Source organism: Cervus elaphus, chromosome X, assembly GCF_910594005.1.
Source record: "Cervus elaphus chromosome X, mCerEla1.1, whole genome shotgun sequence".
In the NCBI taxonomy this organism is placed as follows: domain Eukaryota; kingdom Metazoa; phylum Chordata; class Mammalia; order Artiodactyla; family Cervidae; genus Cervus; species Cervus elaphus.
Genome location: NC_057848.1, coordinates 28,792,519 through 28,813,977, shown reverse-complemented (window position 1 = coordinate 28,813,977; position 21,459 = coordinate 28,792,519). Strand labels below are relative to the sequence as shown.

General features: G+C 40.4%; 1 protein-coding gene and 1 non-coding gene across 5 annotated transcripts; one reads left to right on the top strand and one right to left on the bottom strand.

Moving 5' to 3' along the window:
- The first annotated feature begins 6,118 nt into the window (after window positions 1-6,118).
- On the top strand, window positions 6,119-18,331 carry MORF4L2 (mortality factor 4 like 2). 4 transcript variants are annotated; one of them, XM_043895770.1, is made up of 5 exons: window positions 6,119-6,242; window positions 8,985-9,070; window positions 9,725-9,793; window positions 15,309-15,408; window positions 16,784-18,331. In XM_043895770.1, exon 5 carries the CDS (start codon window positions 16,808-16,810, stop codon window positions 17,669-17,671), a length of 864 nt encoding a protein of 287 aa, XP_043751705.1. In that variant the 5' UTR covers window positions 6,119-6,242; window positions 8,985-9,070; window positions 9,725-9,793; window positions 15,309-15,408; window positions 16,784-16,807; the 3' UTR covers window positions 17,672-18,331. The 4 variants fall into 4 exon arrangements, with proteins under 4 accessions (XP_043751705.1, XP_043751707.1, XP_043751704.1 ...); XM_043895769.1 differs by lacking the exon at window positions 6,119-6,242 and adding an exon at window positions 7,417-7,571; XM_043895772.1 differs by lacking the exon at window positions 9,725-9,793.
- Window positions 18,332-20,718: 2,387 nt separating this feature from the next.
- On the bottom strand, window positions 20,719-20,825 carry LOC122690977. Its single transcript, XR_006340228.1, has one exon. It is a non-coding gene; the product is annotated as a U6 spliceosomal RNA (small nuclear RNA).
- Between the last annotated feature and the right edge of the window lie 634 nt (window positions 20,826-21,459).

The window sequence follows — 21,459 nt, the reverse complement described above, 5'->3', positions numbered from 1 at the left end:
TTCCCACTGGTCACTGCTTCTCACACCCCTTCCAATCCTGCCCCCTCTCCCACCACCACCACCTTCTATTGTTTCTTCTGTCTTCTGGTTGTCAGCCAGGATGAGAAAATGGCCTAGCTGTCCTCAGAGACTTACGCCAGCCTGGACTGCTCTGTGGTGCCATGAAGGGCCAGGACTTTTGTTTACAGCTGGGACCATGGCGAGGTGGTGAGCACAGCTGACAGCCCCACTCTGGAGCAAACATCAATCTTCCTCTGTCCTCTTAGCCAAGTTTCACAGACCAGCTCTATTGAAAACTGGCTGCACCCGCCTGGGTCTCACTGACATCCCACACACCACTCTGGCCTGGAAGCAGCTGGGTGAATCTCGGCTTTGTACCTTTTAGGCACTGCCCTTGCTCTCTTCTCTGACCCCAGCCTCTAATCATATTACCTCAACTTCAGGGCCTTGAAAGAACATGTACTCCCAGGCCCCCACACTCCAAACAATGTCCCACCTCTCCAACCAAATACTGTGACTCCCACCAGTGTACCAACACCCTCATTGGCTCAGTCGAAGTTGAAACACAACAACAGCAAAAAGAACCAAACCACCCAGTTTTCAGTGTGTACTTCTATGGAGTCTGCCAAGTTTCCAAGTTGAGCAGACAAGGTTCCAGGCCCTTGGACATTCACATGCATGTGTGATCTTTGCCTGCAGACAGCTTTCCCACTTGTTTTAAAACCTGTAAATCAGATAGGGCCTAGAGCCTTTACAGAATATCCTTTGAAAGCCTAAGTAAGGTCCTCTTTGCACCAAATTCTGTTTCTTGGCCTCCTCCTTTCCTAGCATCTTTGCCCTCTCCAGCACTCACCTGGGGTAAGAATGAAGCCCTATCTCTTGATCCCAGGTTCCCTTTGCCTGTGTTTCTCTGCCTACTGGCTAACAGTTTTGACCAATTAGCTGAGGCCCATTTCCTGGTTTTCAGCCTCTCCGCATTTCCAAAGGTCCATGGGAGATGATTCACTCCTCTTATTTGCAGTGGCTCTTTATAGCAACATGTTTTCAGGGATCTGGCAAAGAGGGACTTCAGGCCAGAGGAGACTCCCCTTCTAAAAGACCTTCTCAGGACTTCCAGCAGAGAGGTATTTTCAATCTAAAATAACCCCCTCCCCATTTTTTACATGGTGTCTTCCTACTGAAGGTTGTAATCCAATTATTACCTCAGTCATGTCTGACTCTTTGCAAACCTGTGAAAGGTAGCCCACCAGGCTCCTCTGTCCATGGGATTTCCCAGGCAAGAATACTGAAGTGGGTTGCCATTCCCTTCTCCAGGGGATCTTCCTGACCCAGGGATTGAATCAACATCTCCTGCATTGCAGGCAGATTCTTTACCACTGCACCATTGGAGAAGCCTATTATCCAAGCCCTTGGTTAACAGAAAAGAATCCCACATGTGTTCTCCTTCCCAGAGCTGATAGAGCACTTTTTAATGTTTTCTTTTTCTTTTAAACTGTTTTATTGTAGAAACCGTCCCAAAAAACACCCAAAAGTAGTCTTTAAAATAACAGCTGAACTTTTCAAAAGCTATAGCTTTTATCATTCCCACTAAAATGAGGACTGTGGGTGCAGGTTATAAGCATGAACATAGTTATATTTGAAAAAGGACTCAAAGCATCCTCTCAAGTCAATGCTTGGATCATAGGACTCAGCATGCATTGGTGGAAATCAGTCCTCATCTCTGTTGGTTGATGTGTACCACAGATAGGTTGACACGATCATTCCAACTGAAGTGTGTGGTTCACAAAAGCACACATTTTGGTGAATCACATGCTAAACTGTTGACTCAGGAAGGGGAAACCAAGAGATTATGGTGCAAGTCTGGCATCCGAAGGTCACTCAAGGACTACATTGATTAGATGCAAGTTCTCAGTCATTTACAGTAACCTCTTTCTGCCACATTGATGGGTTAGTTGAAGCAGAGGGGGTGTTGATTATAGGCGAGGAGAGGTATTAGAAGAGAATAGATAACCCCAAAAAGGATAAAACTTTCCTATGACTAGCTCCATCATTGGCCCTGTCTGTCATGGGCTAGCAAACTAGACTGATCCAGACTAATTTGCCGAACTGGTTTTATGAAATCCCTATGGAACGAGGTAGGTATAAATAGATAGAAAAAACATTGTTATTAAAGAAACACCATTTTGCTTAGCCTTGAAATATTAGGGTTTTTTTAACCTTTAAATTAACCAATCATTCTTAAAACAACAACAACAACAACACCCAGTAAGCCCCATGTGCTTAGCCACTCAATTGTGTCCAACCTCTTGCAACCCCATGGACTGTAGCCTGCCAGGCTCCTCTGTCCATGGGAATCCTCCAGGGAAGAATACTGGAGTTGGTTGCCACGCCCTCCTCCAAGGGATCTTCCCAACCCAGGGCTTGAAGCCAGGTCTTCCACATTGCAGGTGAATTCTTTACCGTCTGAGCCACCAGAACCCAGTAAGCTAGTCAGAACCAAATGAAAAAATACCAAATTAACCTTAGAATGGAGCAATTTCATCTACTACCCAGAAGCCATGGGCAGATACTGGTGTCCCTCTTTATATTCCAGAAGAGACTGACCACTACCTTCCAGACCTAGGAAGAGACCTAGGTTCTTCCAGACCTAGGCTAAGAGATTAGCCAAGGGGTAAGACAAGGAAGGCCAACAGATACCTTTGGGCAGGGCAGGTCCCACCCTGCACAAGGGTACCCAACTGAGAGGGAGAAAATGGAGGCTGAAATTCGTTCTTCAACTGCCCTAGTGGCCTCCAACATCCCTGAGAAAGAAAAACATTTTTCTAATTGTTCCTCTAGTGTGGCTACTTCTCTGCAATTTGTCTGCCCCCAGGCGGTGCATGTTTCTAATTAGCACAAAGGCATCATATGAGCAAATAGTAGCCTTAAAAATTAACTTAGAGATCTTAGAGCCATCAGGTGTTGTGAAGGCTGCAACCATAAATAACCTTTGTCTGGCCTTGGGCCTTGAAACCAAACATTGACTGAAGCTATCTTTCCCTTCCTGTTAACGCAGATTGTGAAGACAGTAATTCAGCTGTAAAATGAAAAGGAAGAAGAGTAACTCGCACTTGCTGAAAATCTGAAAATCTATTAAGAGTCAGGAATCTGCTGAAGCTTCATCCCACTAGTAAGTGGAAGGGGCAGGAGACAATTCACCTTTGAGTGGGTACCATGACTTAACAGGAAAAAACACGGGTTTTGGAGTCACAAGAGACAACTCTGAATCTTTGCCCTGCTGTTTACTAGTTGGCAACTTGAAGTGAATATTTAACTTCTCTGGGCTTCAGTGAGGAGTCACAGAGATAACAGATGTAAAGAGCTGAGCATAGTGCTGCCTGGCACATATAAGGCATTCAGCTCCTATGTCTTTTTCTGCTACCACCTTGACTCCAAAGTTAATTCACATTATTCACATCATTGGCCTTTAGGACCTCATTCAATAGAGCATAAGGATGAGTCTGTGCTGTGCTGCTGTGCTCAGTCATGTCTGACTCTTTGTGACCCCAGGGGCTGTAGTCCACAAGGCTCTTCCGTCCATGGGATTTCCCAATACATGGAGTGGGTTGCCATTTCCTCTGCTTCCAGACTCAGGTATCTTCCAGGTATCTTCCAGACTCAGGGATCAAACCAACATCTCCTGCAATGTCAGGCAGATTCTTTACCACTGAGCCACCTGGGAAGCCCCCAAGAATGGGTCTACCAGACAGAATATTGAAATGAGAGTCAGGAGACATCGGTCCCAATGCCAGACACATCCCTTGATGTGCATTGGGTAAGTTACTCCCCTCTCCTGATCCCATCAATAAAACAAGAGAACACATCTAGCTCTGCTGCTGAAAGGCAAGAGCAGAGGAAATTACTTTTCTTGAGCACCTGCCATGATATACACGCCAAGTTAGGCCCTTTTGCATACCTTATATACATATGCTAAATCAGCACTGTCCCATAAAACTTTCTGATGTTGGGAATGTTCTGTATCTGACAATATCTAATTTGGTACTAACATTAGCCATAAGTATCTACTGAGCCCTTGAAATATGGATAGTGCAACTGAGGAACTAAATTTTTTATTTTATTTAAATTTAACTAATTCAAATTTAAATACCCATGTATTTAGACAGTGGTTACTGTATTAGATACTGCAGCCCTAAGATAATGAAGCAGGAATATTTGTTCCCATTTACTACATGTTGAAACTGGGGCTTAGAAAAATTTAAGAATTTGCTGAAAGTAACATAAATAGTAAATAAACCAGATTCAAAACCAAGCAGTAGAAAGTTTAGCAGCTTAGTACTGTCAGATACACTAGAAATTACCTAGGCTCCACTACTCACAAGTTATATAACCAAAGAGAAATAATTATAGTCTCTAGAACTCACTTTCATCATTTATAAAATATGGATAATCATCACCTAATTTATAGGCTTATTGTTGAGATTAATAGGTTAGAGCTACATAGAGTGTGGCTTTCAGCAACTGTGTTTCTTCACCACCCTTTTACCTCAGCTCCACACAGAAGAGGTTTAGACATAAACTAAAAAAGATAACTGTAAGGTAGAGGGGGCATTTGGGAAACATAAAAGCAAGAAAGGAAACACTTATGAGCTTTCATATGTTATCTTTTATAGAATGGAGTTGAGGGAAGGTATGAAATCATCAAACTACTTCCACCTATTTGGTTTGCTTCCCTGCCCTATTCTTGATACTCCAGTCAATGTTAGCCAAGGCAGGGAACAAGGTATATATAATGTATTTTGAGGCCCAGAAAGACAAGATAATGCAGCTGAACAACACAGTACTGTCAAGGGCATGGGCTCAAAGGGCAGGTAAAGTTCAATCCTGGTTACCAAACTTTTGTATGCATAAAATAATAGACACCACTTCACAACAGTCTTTCATCTGTGAAACGGGACAGATAACATGCAGGGTGTCTCAATAAAAGATACACGTTTATTATTTTGCTTTACATTCCGTAGCACCCTCTAGTGGAATGTACAAAAATAAGCATTATATTTCTGCCCTCCAAAGCACACTTCTAAGTGTGCATTGGAATCACCAGAACAGTTTGTTATAACACAGACAGCCAAACCCTACCAACTACTAGAATTTCTGATTAGTTTGGAGGTGAGAATCTAAATTTCTGACAATTCCCCAACAGGTGATGCTATTGGTGTGTCTGGAAAACACTTTGAGAACCTCTGCTCTAAATCCCGCCCCTCCCCAATGCATGCACATGTGTGCCCAAAAACACACATATGCACACACGCACAAACGTACAGAATCTATAACCGAAATAAGTATAACTTGTGTTGTTTGATTTTATTAATATGCCTCTAACAAGGATTTTGTGAAGAATTAAAGAATATCATGTGATATATGACACAACATCTAAAATATAGAAAGCATGCAAAAAAACTGAGGATCACAGAACATAAATCCCAGGTTCTCAGAACTAGTAACTGGTGGAATCGGGTTTAAAATTAGGCCTCTAATTAGGCCTCTAAACTCCAAAAACATAATAAAGTTTAACAGTACTACTACAGAAGACAGGGTGAAAACACACAGATCTAATCATAATTTCAAAAGTAAAAGAAGATCAGTTTTCAATTCCAGGGTCCAAGTACAGTAAAGACAAATGTCTGTACTGACTAGACAACCACCTGTGTTTTCCTTGCAGCAGGGCAGGGGTCGGGGTGAGGTGGTAAATCGGGGCAGGTGGCGGCATTTGAAAAGATTCTAACCCCACAGGAAGGGTTAGAATTTTCGTATCTTCATCGGCAACAGTGCCTGGGGTCATTCATCAATTCTAACTGTCTCACCCCAAAAACAGGCAAGAAGAAAGAGATGGGAGGGGGGAATTTTTTTTAAGGAGGAAAGAAGTAAAGAAAGGAGGTAAAACATTTGAATAGAGCCCTACCTGGTAGGGCTATTAAGAAGTTAATTTGATTTTTCTCGAGAAATGAAAGATATATATGATCTTTATAGATTGGAAAGTTCAGCAAATCAGAAGAAAAAAAAAAAAAAAGGGATTGGGGAAATCCCATAATTCCAGGGACCAAACAGCCAATCCTTTGCTGGAATTTGGCGGCATCTAGTGGCAAACTCAAAAGGTATAAACCTCACACGGAGAACTTTCTGGAAAATTAAAGTGAGTGCATACTTGTGTTAAGAGCACTCTGCCTGGAAATCAGAACAAGCAGGTAAGAGAGCCTCAGCCCCCACAGAAATTCGGAGTCCCTAGTGGAGGGGAAGTCTGTCGTATACAGATATTCTCAGCAAAAAATTGTGCCAGAATTGGACGCAACTTGGGGGTGGGGGAGGGACGGGGGAAGGAGCCAGGGTTGGGGGAAGAAAGCTATAAGGGAACAGCAAAGCTGCTTTTTGGAACTGCTAATAAGCGAATGGGGGATTTGGTTGTTAACTGCTGCTGGGCGTCGGCTTAGAACGGGATTTTTGATTCGGAGATAGACGTGGGAAGAGTGTATTTTTAGGGTTTAAAATTAAATCGATAGGAGAGACTGAAGTATTTCTAGCGAAAACCTTTTATCTCAGTGATGGTCGCCATGACTTAATTGCTTAATTTTCCTTTTCATAAGAATAATTTTCAAACATAAAGTAGAAAAAGGATCCGCAGAGAACGCGCACGCGCGCGCACACACGCGCACGCACCCGCCCCAGAACACACACCAGCCCCGACGCTAGGGGCGCACGCCTGCGCACACCAGCCACCTCCAGCGCCACGAGGCCTGGCGTTCGCGCACACACCAACGCCAAGGCCACGCGGGCTCGCTTGCGCACAGGAGCCCTGACACCGCGCGCCCTCAGTACTCTTCATCCCCAACTCGCACACCCATCAAAACCCCCAGTCAGCTTTTATTCTTTTATTTTTTTTTTTTTTCTCCAGGAGTTGCGCAAGAGGTTTGGGGGCGTGGCCGCAGATTTGAGCTAGCGCTTCCCCACTCGCGGGGACCTTAGCTCATTTCCGCCCATCCTGTTTCCGCAGGCCACGTAGGCACTTCCTTTCCCAGTGGGGGGGGAACCCACAATGCCTCCCTGCAGGAAAAAAAAAAAAAAGAAAGAAACCTCTGGGCAGGGGAACTCTGGGTCGTGAAAGTGGGCCACGTGAACACTCTGCCCTATAGACTTATGACCCAACCGCTGTCGCGCTTTTGGAGGGCGGGCTAAAAACTTAAGAGGGCGAACGTCATTGGTCAGAGCCCTCACTAAAGGAGGAAGGTGATTGGTTTCCTTTAAGCCTTAACGGTGAAGAAGCAGGTTGCTAGCACCCGCCTTTACTGCGGCGGAGTGTCATTACTGACGTGGTGAGCTTCATCCAATCATTTGGTTATAGAACATTCTAAAACTTAGATGAGACGATTGTGATTGGCTGGAGGGCATAAGCCCGCCTCCAGGGTGACGTGTCTGCCTATGGATATCAGTTGCCAGAGAAACCTGGCTTTACTATGGCGGTTGGAGAGACGGCAGTGATCACACGTCGTCTGTTGGAAAGAACTGGATCCTCGTTTCAGGTTTCGGGGTGGGGGTGGGGAGAAAGGGTTGACGATTTCCTCTTATCGTCGCGTATACAGACAAGATTAATTAATGGCTTTACGATCGGGCAGAACTAGATTCGAATTCCTACTCGCCAACGCCCAGCTTGGGCTGGCTGTTCTTTCTGTGTCTCGGTTTCCATGTTTGTAAAATGGTGATAATAATAGTATCTGCCTCAGAGACTTGTGCCTCAGAGGCGTGTGCTGTATATTAGAGCGTATAATATACGACTGCTAGGTAATGTAATACGTATAATAACTTAATACGCAGCGTGGTTCCAGAAGATGTTAGCTATTACTGTGGAGAGAAAAACCCGCGTAATAAACTGAGAAGAAACGTAAAATTATGTAAAGTCGTTCCTCACAGTGCTTTTCCTATCACCTCCTTCCGCAAAAGAAATCGAGATACAAAAGAGACGTATCAGTCTTTACCAATGAAATAATTTATTTGGCAATTACCTCAAGATAGCGGGGATTGGAATTTTCCGTATTGAAAAGTTAAAAAAAAAAAAAAAAGCGCGGGGGTGGGGAGAAACGGAGAACGAGGAATGAGAGCTAGCTGGAGATGAACCACATGCGATGAGTAGGCCTTATTTGAATCCTGATTCGGGGACACCAACTATAAAAAAAATACTTAAAAGATGCATCAGGAAATTTTAAAGACGGATTCGATATTTGATTTTTCTTAAGGAATTAATGACGATGTTTTAGACGCTGTAATGATATTGTGGTTATGTTTTCAAATTACTTGTAGCTTATAGAAATAATATACGAAAATACGAATTAAACAGTAAAAGCATTCAGGCTGGCTTCAAAATACCTTGATGTCTAGGATTTGCTTCAGAATTAGCTCAGCGGTAAGGGGAAGTGGCAAGGGGCATAAATAAAACAAAATTGGCACTAAATTAATCGTTTAAGCTGAGTGATGAGTGTATGGGATTCCTTGTGTTGTTCTGTCTTCCTTGGTATATATTTGAATTTTTCCATAATAAAATACAGAAAGTCAGCTATTCAGTGCTCTTGAGAAAAACAAGAGTGGGGGGGGGGGAGCAGTGGGTGGGGTTACAGATAAAACAAGATGGCCTTCAGTTGGTAATTGTTGAAGCTGGATGATAGATTCGCAAAGGTTTATATTATTCCCCTACATTTTTATCCATTTGAAATTATCCTTAATAAAACTTAGAAAAAAGCAAAAACAGATTATCAGAAATCATGGTAAATGTACAATAAGGTATATTTGAAAATGTAGCCACAAGAAAGGGGAAAAAACTTACATGTTTTTTATCAGCTTTGGTGTCCTTTGTGTATGTTAAAATGCATTGATGGAAAACAAAACGTTCATCTCATATCTTTATTTTATGTCCTTTGCTGTCCCCTTGTTTGACCTCCTAGACTACCATCAGAAAAACTAAGTTTGCTGTGTAGTGAGGATCAGCTCTGATCCTGATTGCAGAACATCCCTCATTACAGAATCTTGGGTAAGTGCCTCCCTTCTCCTGGCCTCAGTTCTCAAACAAGATAATTCCACATAACCTTCCTAACTGTCTAGGAATATTTTGAGGATTAATAAGGGCCTGTCGAGGAAAGCACTCTACATTCTAAGAATGGAAGGATGGAGCTAAGTCCATCTGTGCTTTCAGTATAGAAAGTGCCTAAACATCAGTGGGCCCTGTAATCTTATATTCCTTGGTAAAGGATACTTTCTAATTGATCCCCTACAGTTAGAGCCATGCATCTATATATATTTTTTAAGTTGGTGGCATTTCATATGCAGCATAATTTAGTGGTCAAGAGCAAATACTGCCTGAATTTAAATCCTGGTTCTGCCACTTACTGTAGGATCCTGGGCAGAATACTTACTCACTTTGTCTGTAAAGTTCCTCATCTGTAAAATAAAGATAATAATGGTTCCTACTTCATTGGATTATTGAGGAAATTACATGTAAATTGTTTGGCACATATAAGTAGTTGATTTAATTAATCATTGTGACTATTAGTCCCTCTGGTACATCCTGTTTTACACACTTGTCCATGTGCACACATGCACACACATGCTAATAAAAGCAATAGATACCTTTTTGGAGTTGTTAATAATAATAATAATACTGTTGGTTTCTCTCCTGATTTTCCAGAAGCAGCGGTTACTACTAGAACTGAATTCTGAAATTATAACTTCTGACTTATCCTAACACTCTAGAAAGGTATTGAGTATGTTGATCACACTTACTTATAAGGGAATTTCTAAGAACTGTAATTTTAACTAGCAAATGAAAACCATATTCAGTCTGCTAACAGGTTGTATATTATTCCTCTTTTGTCTCAGACTCAAAAAATAATGTTTTTTGAAATGTTCCAAGATCCAGAATTGATATAAATGTAACTGACGTGGTGTATATGCATTTAAAGATTTATTCCAACAAACCATTGGATTTGTTCACATTCATTTCTGACACAGTCATACACAAAAATGTCAGTAAATGGAGTCTGTATTCCTGAATAGCCCATCATTTGCATGAGGAGATGAAAGAAGGTTTTTCAGTCTCTTGACAGCTTTATTTTCCCATGGAGTCACTATATTTTCCTTTCTACTTTTTTTTTTCCTTCTGAAAGCTAAGTTGCAGAGGAGGGCACACTGCCCTTGTGGGAAAGATGCAGTAGATTGGAAGGGGGAGGGCACAGAACCCCTTATGGGAGGCTATTTGGAGAATGATTAAAGGTTAAAGAGAGAGAGGTGGACTGTTAGGCCAGTAGCAGCCCAGAGAACGCAAGGGTCAAGGTAACCTGAAGGAGCCTCAAGGAGGAAAAGGACCTTGACCTGGGCCTCTGAGGAGGGACAGAATCTGTAAGGGGAGAAGGAAAGCAGTCCCAATGGTATGCATACAAGGTATATGATATACAATGCTTAAGTCCAGCTGTATGTTAGAACCATGAATAAGAATAGATCAGAAAGTCAAGATTTTAAATATACATATTTTAGTGTAAATCTTCAGTCACTTAATTGATATGTGAATGTCTCATAATATAAAAAGCTAAAATGTTACAGAGTAGGCCCAGGTTTCCTTTTCTCACGCCCCCATTTCTCTTACTCTCCCTAGAGTTAACCACTATATTATCAGTTCTATTTCCTTCTAGATCTCTAAATTATATACCTGTTTAAAAATGTATATGGATATATATATATATATAAAATATTGTTTGGTGTTTTCTTTTACATAAATATGATATCATATTATAGATACTGTTTTACAACTTGCCTGGGATGTCTTCATGTCCATTATAGAGTTGTTTGATTCCATTCACAGTGGCGTTCCTTTAACTAGTATGATAGTCCATATAAAGGGTAAACCATGTTTTGTTTTGCCAAATCACTATTGATAGTCCTCAGTCCTCCAGGTTGACTCCAGTGGTTTTCTGTTTCATTTATACTGCACCAAACATCCTTGGAACCCCTGTACAAGTGTTAATTCCAGGGCAATATTTATGTCTTTAAATTATGATGATTAAACCAGTGTTGATACTGGTGGGAGAAGAGACATCATTATGACAGACTAGATGACCTAGAAACAGTGCTACCTTTAAAAATGGAATAATCAAAAATCATTGGAAACTACCTTTAAAGACCTGTATAATTTAGAATGTTATAAATCAATTCAAATCAGTGGGGAAAGGATAGGCTCTATTAATTAGAAAAAATTAGGCATAATATTTGGAAGAAACTATAAAATACTGAGAGATAATACAGGAAGTCATTTAGAATATTGATTTGGGAGTATTTTCCCCAGGCATGACATGCCAGAGTTCACAAAGGGAAAAGTTGACACATTTGTGTTTTTATACACACACAGTGACCCACTTAGAAGAAGAATGACAGTTTGGAAAAAATATTACTAACATACAAAAAAACCTAGTGTTTAATTATTAGAAGTCAATAAAAGGCAAAACAACATATTAGAAATGGGGACAAAATATATGAGACAGATATGTACAAATATCTGAACATATGCTCAATATCACACAAATTCAAATAAAAATATCTTCCTACATATTAGATTCCTCCCCCTCTTTTTTTTTTTTCCAAGAAGATGTTTATCCGGTGTTGCTGAAGTTGTGGGTGAATAAACTTAACATTTTTGCTGGGAGTACAAATTAAAACAGTTCTTCACAAGTTATATTTACCTCTTAAGTCATCAAAGTTGTAAATAAGCAAATCCTTTGAGCAATTGAGAATGCCCTTCTGAATACTTAGTTAATATGCTAATATATCTGTACACTGATATCTATTAACATTTCTGTAATAATGAAGTGTTGGAAACAGCCTAAATGTTACATTTATATGGGACTGGCTAAATTATACTATGTGGAGATTGTAGAATGATGTGGATGTTAAAAAGAATGAGCTAAGTATGTGGCCATAGATGCCTGTGATTAAGTGAGAAAACGTGAGGGGCAATATGTGTCTCACCTTTGTCAAGACAAAGTGAATCCATGATACATGATCCCAGTATGTAACAGACACATTTAGTTTCAAAAGTAGGTTTCTGTGTAAATGTGTACATAAAAAGATTTGAAGACATATTCTGAGATCGGGGAAGGGAGGTGGTAAGAGGATGCCCATATCTTTATATATTTTGGTGTTTATAATTATGTAATAGTTTTACTCAAATGCTACCACAAAATTAATTACTTGGGAATATAGATTTTCAGCTCACAACTTAAATAGTTTTTGGGTGGGTTGAGGAATTAATATATTAAAAAATCCATTAAAATGTCATCAGTTTTTAAGCTTAATGGAAAAACCACATATTTTATCATATACATCTTTAAAATCTCATAGACACTATAAACGGGGGGAAATATTTGCCCAGATGTGACAATTGATAAGCAACTGTAAAAAAACTCTTTTAAGAACCAACTCAAAATGAATAGAGGACATGTAAAATATAACTGGCCAGGAAACACATTTTTTAAAATACCAAGACAGCTAATAAAAGAAATACAAGCACCTATTTTCCTTATCAGGTTACAGTGCAGACCAGAGTTGTGAGATTGAAAATTGGTACAATTTGTGAGGGAAGTAATTTGGCAGCCTATTACCTTTTAACCTACTAAATCCACATCTGGGGGCAAAAAATCCTTTAATTACAGGATAAATTGAGGAGGAGGATCACTTTCCAGAAAGAGGGTGGTTAAATAAAGTATGCCCATTTGGTTTAATCTCATACAGCTCTGAAGATGTATGCGTATTCCAGCCTTACTTACATGGGGAAATGATCCGTCAAAATAGCAAGGTTTTAAATATCTAAGATTTGATACCAAGATGAGGTTACGTTAAAGTATTTACACAGAAATGGAAGATAGAAAACTAAGGCAAACATACAAACATGTTTTCTCTGGCATACCCTAGAACTGACATGTAGGGAACAAGTGGGAAAATATTTGATGACCATCATTCTTAAGTTGTGCTTCCATTTTCCCCATGTGTTGAATCACCTCACTGATTCACTAATGTATACCCAGAAGGGACCTAAGTGCTGCTGCAGAAAGTGAGAGATACATATTACACAAAGCTTATGGCAAGTGGAGATAAGTAGTGTAGTTCCATAAGCAGAACAGGTGAAACATTTAAGTAAATATTAAGTCGTGGGGTACTGACAGCTCATACGGTATCAGAGATGGGGCTAGAGTAGTTAGGAAATTTAATGGGACTTTTCCTGGTAGTTAGATGAGGTAGATGAAGGGAGGAAGCATGATGCAAGTAACAAGTCGGTACACCAAGCCAGTAAACAAAATTAAACTCAGAAACTGGCAGATTCAGTTTAAAACAGCTCAAAGCAATGTGTAGTGCTAACATTTTTAATGAGGAATGTCCACAGCACATATGTCACCAAGCGATGGAGTGATGTAAACTTCTAGCAAGGGAGGTGCAAAGTGCAGTGACCCTAATAAGTTTGTATTACAAGTAGGAGACAGACATCAAAAGGATGGTTTTTCCTCCCTTTGATATCTGGCTTCTGACTCCAGGTAGTAATAGTTACTTGATCTGTGGGATACTCAGATGAAAATAAAGGTGCTGAGGCCATTCTAAGAAAGCCTGCTTCCTTGGCTTTATTCAGTCTGAGCACAAACCTGGGTATTTTCCTGTCCGATGTCAGACATTTCATTCAACTTTGGACTTGATATGAATAATAGAATTTGTAGAGAATTATGAAACTCACCCACTTAATGAAAACCACATATAAATCCTTATGGTTTTCTTTACATAAATAAATGTAATCAATGCCAAGAATATACAGGAGGTTTAGCAGTCATTCTTAGGTTCCTCACTAAGGAATTGCTGATGACCAGTGTGATGTCCAAAAGACTTCTCTGCAGCCTTGCTCCACTTCTGTGTGTTTTACAGTCTGCTTGGCACTGGGCCACCTCGCTTTTTTTAGTTGGTATTTTAACTGTCCCCTTGTTTGTGGAAGCTCTGCCCATTATTTCTCAGGTTTTCTGGATATCACCTCTATTACTTAACTAAACTCTTATATCCTCACATACTGTGTCCCCTCTGTCCCCGTTACAGTAAAATTTTTGTAAGAAACATTTTGTAAGCTTAGTTGCTTACAATGTAATATCATGAAACACTAACCACATCTCATCTTTCACAGGATGTGTCTATATATCCCTCTCAGCCAGAAGGTTCTGATTCCTACAGGGTCAGTGTCTGTATTCACAGATTTTGATGCTGAGGAGCACCTTTGCTCAGATTTCTGCTGAGAGCTTTGTGTTCTGTCAGAGGAAATCATATGCTTAGTGATAGCACCCAGGCCTCTTGCCAATAACTGACTTCACTGATGCAGGGCTCTAGTTTTCTAGTGTTACTTACCTCATTTCCCCTTCAGGGATTCCCTGACACCTGCTCACATAATCTCAGGGGGTCTAGCAACTGGCAAAAGGGCTTTTTCTATGGGTTAAAATTGTGGTTACCAGAGAAACCTGGTTTCAGGCTTGTCCACTATCATATCTCGTTCTTTCCCAGAGGGTAGGTACTCTGGTTTTAATAGTCTGGTATTTATTCATCTAGATACTTTCTGATGTACTTTTATACACATCAGTTTAAAACACAGAAGTTGGACCTCACTGTTCATAAGAACTGTCTAAAACATGCTTATTTCTCCACTTGGGCTATTTCTGGGATCCTGTTGTACACATTATACATTATGCAACTTGCCTGTTTACCTAATAGTGTATAATTGAACATCATCCCACGTCAGTACATGAATCTGCTTAATTCATTTGAATGTTCTTCCATGGTGTGCATACATCATACTTTGTATTGTCATTTCCCTATTGAAGAATATTTAGGTGTTTCCAGTTCTTCAGTATTCCAAATACCACTGCAGTGAACATCCTTGTATCCTTATAAACATATGCAGATACTCCTGCAAGGTACTGTGTTGGCTGTTCAGCCACATCGTATTTATGAAATTTTTACCTGGGGGTAATTCGCCACACTCCATAGATGAAAGAGGCCAAGAAAGCTTAACATATCTTGCCCAGAGCCTTACAACTCATAAATGACAGCCTAACTGAAGTAGAAGTATGTCTAACAGCAGAACCCATGTGTTTTCTCTGCTATCAAAATTATAAACCACATGTTTTTAAGTTAGATTATTTTTCCTTTTTCCTGGATTTCACAAAAGGTCATTGTTGATGCCTACTTTCCCTTTCTAGGTTGTGTCTCTCACCTCATCTCCACGACCATCCCAGAAGATCTATAAGATTCCATCTGGGAAAACACTAGGAGTTCTTGGCAGGGAAAGAAGAGGATTGCGTAAGTCAAGGACTTTGTTTAATCTGTCATTCAGTAAGAATCCCAGAACACTGTTGTTTTCATCTTTATCTCACTAACCCTCTCTGCTGCATTTTATAGTGTAAACCATCTTTTTCCATCTTGAAATTCTCAACTATTTTGGATTCCAAAATAACATTGTCCTAATTCTCCTATGGCTGCTCTGACCATTTTTGCTTTTTTTTTTTTTTTTTAATTCCTCTCTGCTCATCCCTTAAGTATCATTCTTTCTTAGGTTTGTCCAGAATTCTAGACTTGTTCAGTTCTTCCTCTATCCTCCATGAACGATTTCTATTCCTATCTATATGATGATTACACTCAGGTCTCCATTTCTGCTTCTGATCTCTCACCTAAGCATTAAAGTGACATGTTTAACTGCATACCTCACACTTACTAGGTCTATACCAAACTTCTTTCCTCTCCAGTCTGTTTCCTCCTCTTCTAGATGCAGTCTTATTTGGTGATAATACTATGACCTAATCACCCATTCTCAAAACCCTGGCAGTCATCACTGACTTTATCCCTCACCAATTATCACCTCCAACAAGCTATCACTGAAAGTAGCATTAGGTATCATTTCTTGCTTGCTCCAAAAATATCCTGTGTTTATAACTAACACTATACTAACCTTGTTGTTTCATAATCATCACTTTAGATATTCGAATCCCTAGTACCTAGCATAATACCTGTTCCAAAGTACATAAGCAGCAATATATGAAGACTAACTTGAATGAATGAATGGACTTGTTTCCTATTTTATTACTAATTCCAAACTAACCATTAAAAATTAGTGCTTTTACTAATTCATTAATTACCCAGACCTAAAATTGTAGGGCCACCTTTGACTCATCTCTCTCCTTCATTTACCAAGTTCTATATTCACTTTCTCTTGACTCTGTCATCAGCCTAGTTCAGGCCTACCTGGACTTAGACAAAAACCTTTGCTGGTATGCATTTTTGCTTCCAGGCAGCTAAATTAATCTTTCTTGTTTCTTTTGTCTTGTCATTTTTCCTGTTCAGAAATAACTGAATTTCACCTCCACTGCCTTTTGTAGTTTAATTCATTCTTTCTCTGAAATTATATTCCTATCTTTTGAGTGACATCAAAAACCTAATTTATGGGCAGGTCTGATGAGTGATTGGGTAAGCTGAGAGTAGTGGGTGGGGGTAGTGAGGATCAAAAAGCGAGTGAAGAGGTAGTAAGTCACTAACAATTAATTGGTTGGCCCTGAAATAGGATTTGAAATCCAGATTCCAAGAGAGTAGTGTGTGTTGTGCTTTAATAGGCCTTTAGGAAGCACACTGTGTTCAAGGTCTCCATAGAAAACAACCAAATAAAATGCTTTATGTATTACAGTGGTTGGAATAAAAACAGGGTTGAATGAGTTCCAGAAAGCAGGGTTCTCAAACTCGTGGACACCAATCTGCCGAAGAAGACAATTTCAAAAAACCAACTAGAAGCAACATGCAAAGAAGTAAAATGAGAGGGACATCTGGAAAGAAGACAGCTGGTCCCCAGCAGAAGAATCTGGAAGCAGCACTCCCAGGCAGATGGGGGGGTCGCTCTGCTGAGAACCCTCCATCAGGATCGGTGAGGAAGACCAGAAAGAACAAACAGAAGACCCCTGGGAACGGAGATGGTGGCAGCACCAGTGAAGCACCCCAGCCACCTCGGAAGAAAAGGGCCCGGGCAGACCCCACAGTTGAAAGTGAGGATGCTTTTAAGAATAGAATGGAAGTTAAGGTGAAGATTCCAGAAGAATTAAAACCATGGCTTGTTGAGGACTGGGACTTAGTCACCAGGCAGAAGCAACTTTTCCAACTCCCAGCCAAGAAAAACGTGGATACTATTTTGGAAGAATACGCCAACTGCAAAAGATCACAAGGCAATGTTGACAACAAGGAGTATGCAGTTAATGAGGTGGTGGGAGGGATAAAAGAGTATTTCAACGTGATGTTGGGCACCCAGCTGCTCTACAAATTTGAGAGGCCCCAGTATGCTGAAATTCTCTTGGCTCACCCTGATGCGCCAATGTCCCAGGTTTATGGGGCACCACACCTCCTGAGATTATTTGTAAGAATTGGGGCAATGTTGGCATACACACCCCTTGATGAGAAGAGCCTTGCATTATTGTTGGGCTATTTGCATGATTTCCTGAAATACCTGGCAAAAAATGCTGCGTCTCTGTTCACTGCCAGTGATTATAAAGTGGCTTCTGCTGAGTACCACCGCAAAGCCCTGTGAGGGTCTGCTGACCACTCACTGTTACGTCTGGTATCTGTAAACGCTCTTTTTGTTCTTAGTCTTTTTCTTGTATAATTGATACTCTTTAAAATCGTTAATGTATAACAGGGCTTATGTTTCAGTTTGTTTTCTGTTTTCTCCTAAACAGAAAATAAAAGGAGTGTAAGCTCCTTTTCTCATTTCAAAGTTGCTACCAGTGTATGCAGTAATTAGACAAAGAAGAAACATTCAGTAGAACATTTTATTGCCTAGTTGACAACATTGCTTGAATGCTGGTGGTTCTATCCCTTTGACACTACACGATTTTCTAATATGTGTTAATGCTACGTGAAAAATGCCCTGATTCCTAGTGCCAAAGGTTCAACTTAATGTATATACCCGAAAAACCCATGCATTTGTGCTTTTTTTTATGGTGCTTGAAGTAAAACAGCCCATCCTCTGCAAGTCCATCTATGTTGTTCCTTAGGCATTCATTCTATCTTTGCTCAAGTTGTTGAAGGATGGTGGTTTGTTTCATGGTTTTTGTATTTGAGTCTAATGCACGTTCTAACATGATAGAGGCAATGCATTATTGTGTAGCCATGGTTTTCCGGAGAGGTTGATATTTTAGGAATCGTATTTCAGATCTTAAATAAAATTTGTTTCTAAATTTCAAAGCAAGCAATTTGCAGTGTGTCTTTAATGTTACTGAGCCTGAGAAGTCAGCAGGCTCAGGAAAGATCTAGGTGGTACTGAAGGAGAGAGTTTTGACTCCTAGTGAAAGAATTCCTTTTATTGTTGGGTGTAGCAGCTGGGAGTGCACCCTGCCAGGTCAGCTCCCCTTCTCTCCCCTCTGTGTGACTGCTCAGGGTGGAATTGCTTTCTACTGATGCTTATAAGAGCAACTTTAGTTCCTGAGGCCCCTTGTCACTATGAGTTGGGCTGGTATAATAGGATATTTAATGGGTACTGCAACACTCCTTTAAAGTTAGGCAGAGCTTTGCTGTTTCCCACCAGAGGAAGCATGGGCAGCCATCTCCAGTATTAGACATACTTGTAGATTTGGGACCAAGGATGGCAGCTTTCCCAGCTCCAGCATTGATGCCATGTTCCCAAAGCTTTAATAATCCCTTGAACATAAGATTAGGAATCCTAGAGTTAGGGAGTCTATGGAGAAGAGGGACAGTGTTGGACACCTGTAATGATAAGTCCATCTTTTGTGAAAATCCCCTAGTCAAACCAAGTTTTGCTTCACAACACTGTTACTTCTTTAGTGAAAAAAGTATTCTATGGTTACCACAGAAACTTTGGAAAATACACTAAGAACAAACAGAATAAGAATCACACAATCCTGGGTCTGTCAGGGTCTGAAGAGGAAATAAATGGAACCCAAAATGGATGATTTGAGGAGTTTAATAGAGAATTTTCCCCAAGTTGTCAGTCGAGGAGTCACCCACAGACTGGGTAACTTAAAAATTCTAAGCTCTGCTTAAAAGGAGGCCAGTCATATTAGACTAGGGCTCACCCTAATGATCTCATTTTAACTTAGTTACCTATATAAAGACTCTTGTCTCCAAACAGCCACATTATGAGATACTGTGAGGGGGTTGGGTCTGAAGTGGTGGTGGTAGGAATTTAACGTGAGTTTGGAGGTAACTCAATTCAGTCTGTAACATGGTGTTACTACCTCTAGCCAAGAGGAGAGGAGAGAACAGGGTGAGGAGAAGGAGGAGGGAGTGGGGAAGGCTGGAATAGGAGCTGGGGAGAAGTAGGAGTTGGGGTGAGAGGAAGGAGCCAGGGGGAGGGGAAGGAGGAATTACTGGAATGGAATGGAATATTCAAGATGCAGTTAGCTCACAGAAACCTTGAGGAAGACAGAATCCAGGAAGGACGGGTTAAGTACCTGACCTCATTCTTCCCTCCGTTTTATCTACTGCTGGGTATTTCCCTTTGGCCACATTGGAAATCAAAGGGCAAAGATGACATTTGATATATCTATATTGGTAGGCTTGGGGGATACAGCAGGGAAGAAAAGTAGATTGGTGGGGGAAGGCAGATGAGATTTCTAGCACACACATACCTGAAACTAACCATCATTCATACTTTGCCATATATTCTTATAATTATTATGTTCTCTTTGGGACCTAGCCAACTAGAGGAGTTCCTTAACAAGGACTTATATCCATTGAACAGGAAGCCTAGTACACAAGTAAACACATCATCTCTGTAGTATAAGAATAGTTGCTTAGTTTAGTTTATTATTTATAATACTGTTTAGTTGCTCAGTCGTGTCCTACTCTGACCCCATGGACTATAGCCCACCAGGCTCCTCTGTCCATGTGATTTAAGAGGCAAGGATACTGGAGTGGGTAGCCATTTCCTTAGCTCACATGCTTGACCGTGTTAGAAATATCACATTGCCTCTAAATGAACATAAATAAGACCCTGAGATCCAACTGTAGCATGTTGGTGGGATATCCACTAAAGTTATTATTGAGGATTCCCCATCTCTACAAATATCCTATGGTCTTATCTAGCACCAAAGCCTGAGGAGATCCCCACTGACATCAGATGTCTCTCCACACTAGTTAGGGATGAGGTGCACCTTTACCTAATTGGCCCAGTATCTTCAGATCCTTTGTCCCTGCTGCTTCCATCAACCCTTTGGGTAGGGGGATCTTTGGTAAGACTAGGTTCCCAGCTTCCCTGAGCCCACCAGTCTTCCTTGGGGCCTGATATGGGAAAATACTCATGTCTCTGCTACTGGAAAGACCGACAAATCCTGACCTCTTTTCTCTTGCTGCCTTCAGATGGCCTCTATTCCCACCTAGTGAAACCTAGCTTGATTTTGTCAGGATATAATCCTTTTCAAAATATAAAACCAATTGGCTTCAAGTACCTTCTGTCTCCAGCTCTGCCACAAACCTTACTCTCATGGATCTCTGCAGAAAATGAGAGAAAAATATAAGAACACAATACACATGTTAATATCTCAATGACATAATTCAGTATTTCCCATTTCATAGGTGGTTTTATTTTAGCTGATTTCTTCTTCATTTTTTTTTTTTTTTAATATGGAACGCTTCACGAATTTGCGTGTCATCCTTGCGCAGGGGCCATGCTAATCTTCTCTGTATCGTTCCAATTTTAGTATATGTGCTGCCGAAGCGAGCACTCTTCTTCATTTTTAAAAAACACATTAGGAATAATCAGGAGAGGCCTAAAGTACTTTAATTAGGACGTAAACCAGGCTATCCTATTGACTAAAAATATTGGCAATTACAATAAGTATACCCAAATTATCCAAATCTGCTGATTTAGCAAGTTTCTCATCTTAAACTACACAGGTGATGTAGTTTCATCTAGCCATCTAGATGACTAAATGGCTTCCCTTCTGAAACTGAAGGGTGGTTTAAAGAATGTATTTACCCCATCAGATTCAATGCCTAACTAACATGGTGGTTCCATAATAAATGTTATTATAATTGTCATTTGTAATTTTCATCAATATCATTAATAACAAAAATAAGTTTTCCATTCAGGAGACTATATGTGGATTTCACAATGGAAGCAGGTTGTGAAATAACCTCATGACACCAGTTAAACACTTAGAAAGTAAAGAAGGTAGCCATTAAATATAAGCCTTGTCTTGCCTAAGAAAATTTTCTGGTACAGAATAAATGTTCAAAAACGACAATTCTCTTACCTGTTTCCCTTCCCAAAAGAAAAGGGTGATAATATATTTTTAAGATCTGTGGTTCTCAACCTGAGGTCCTCAGACTCTTAAGGGTCTTTAAAGATACCATTAA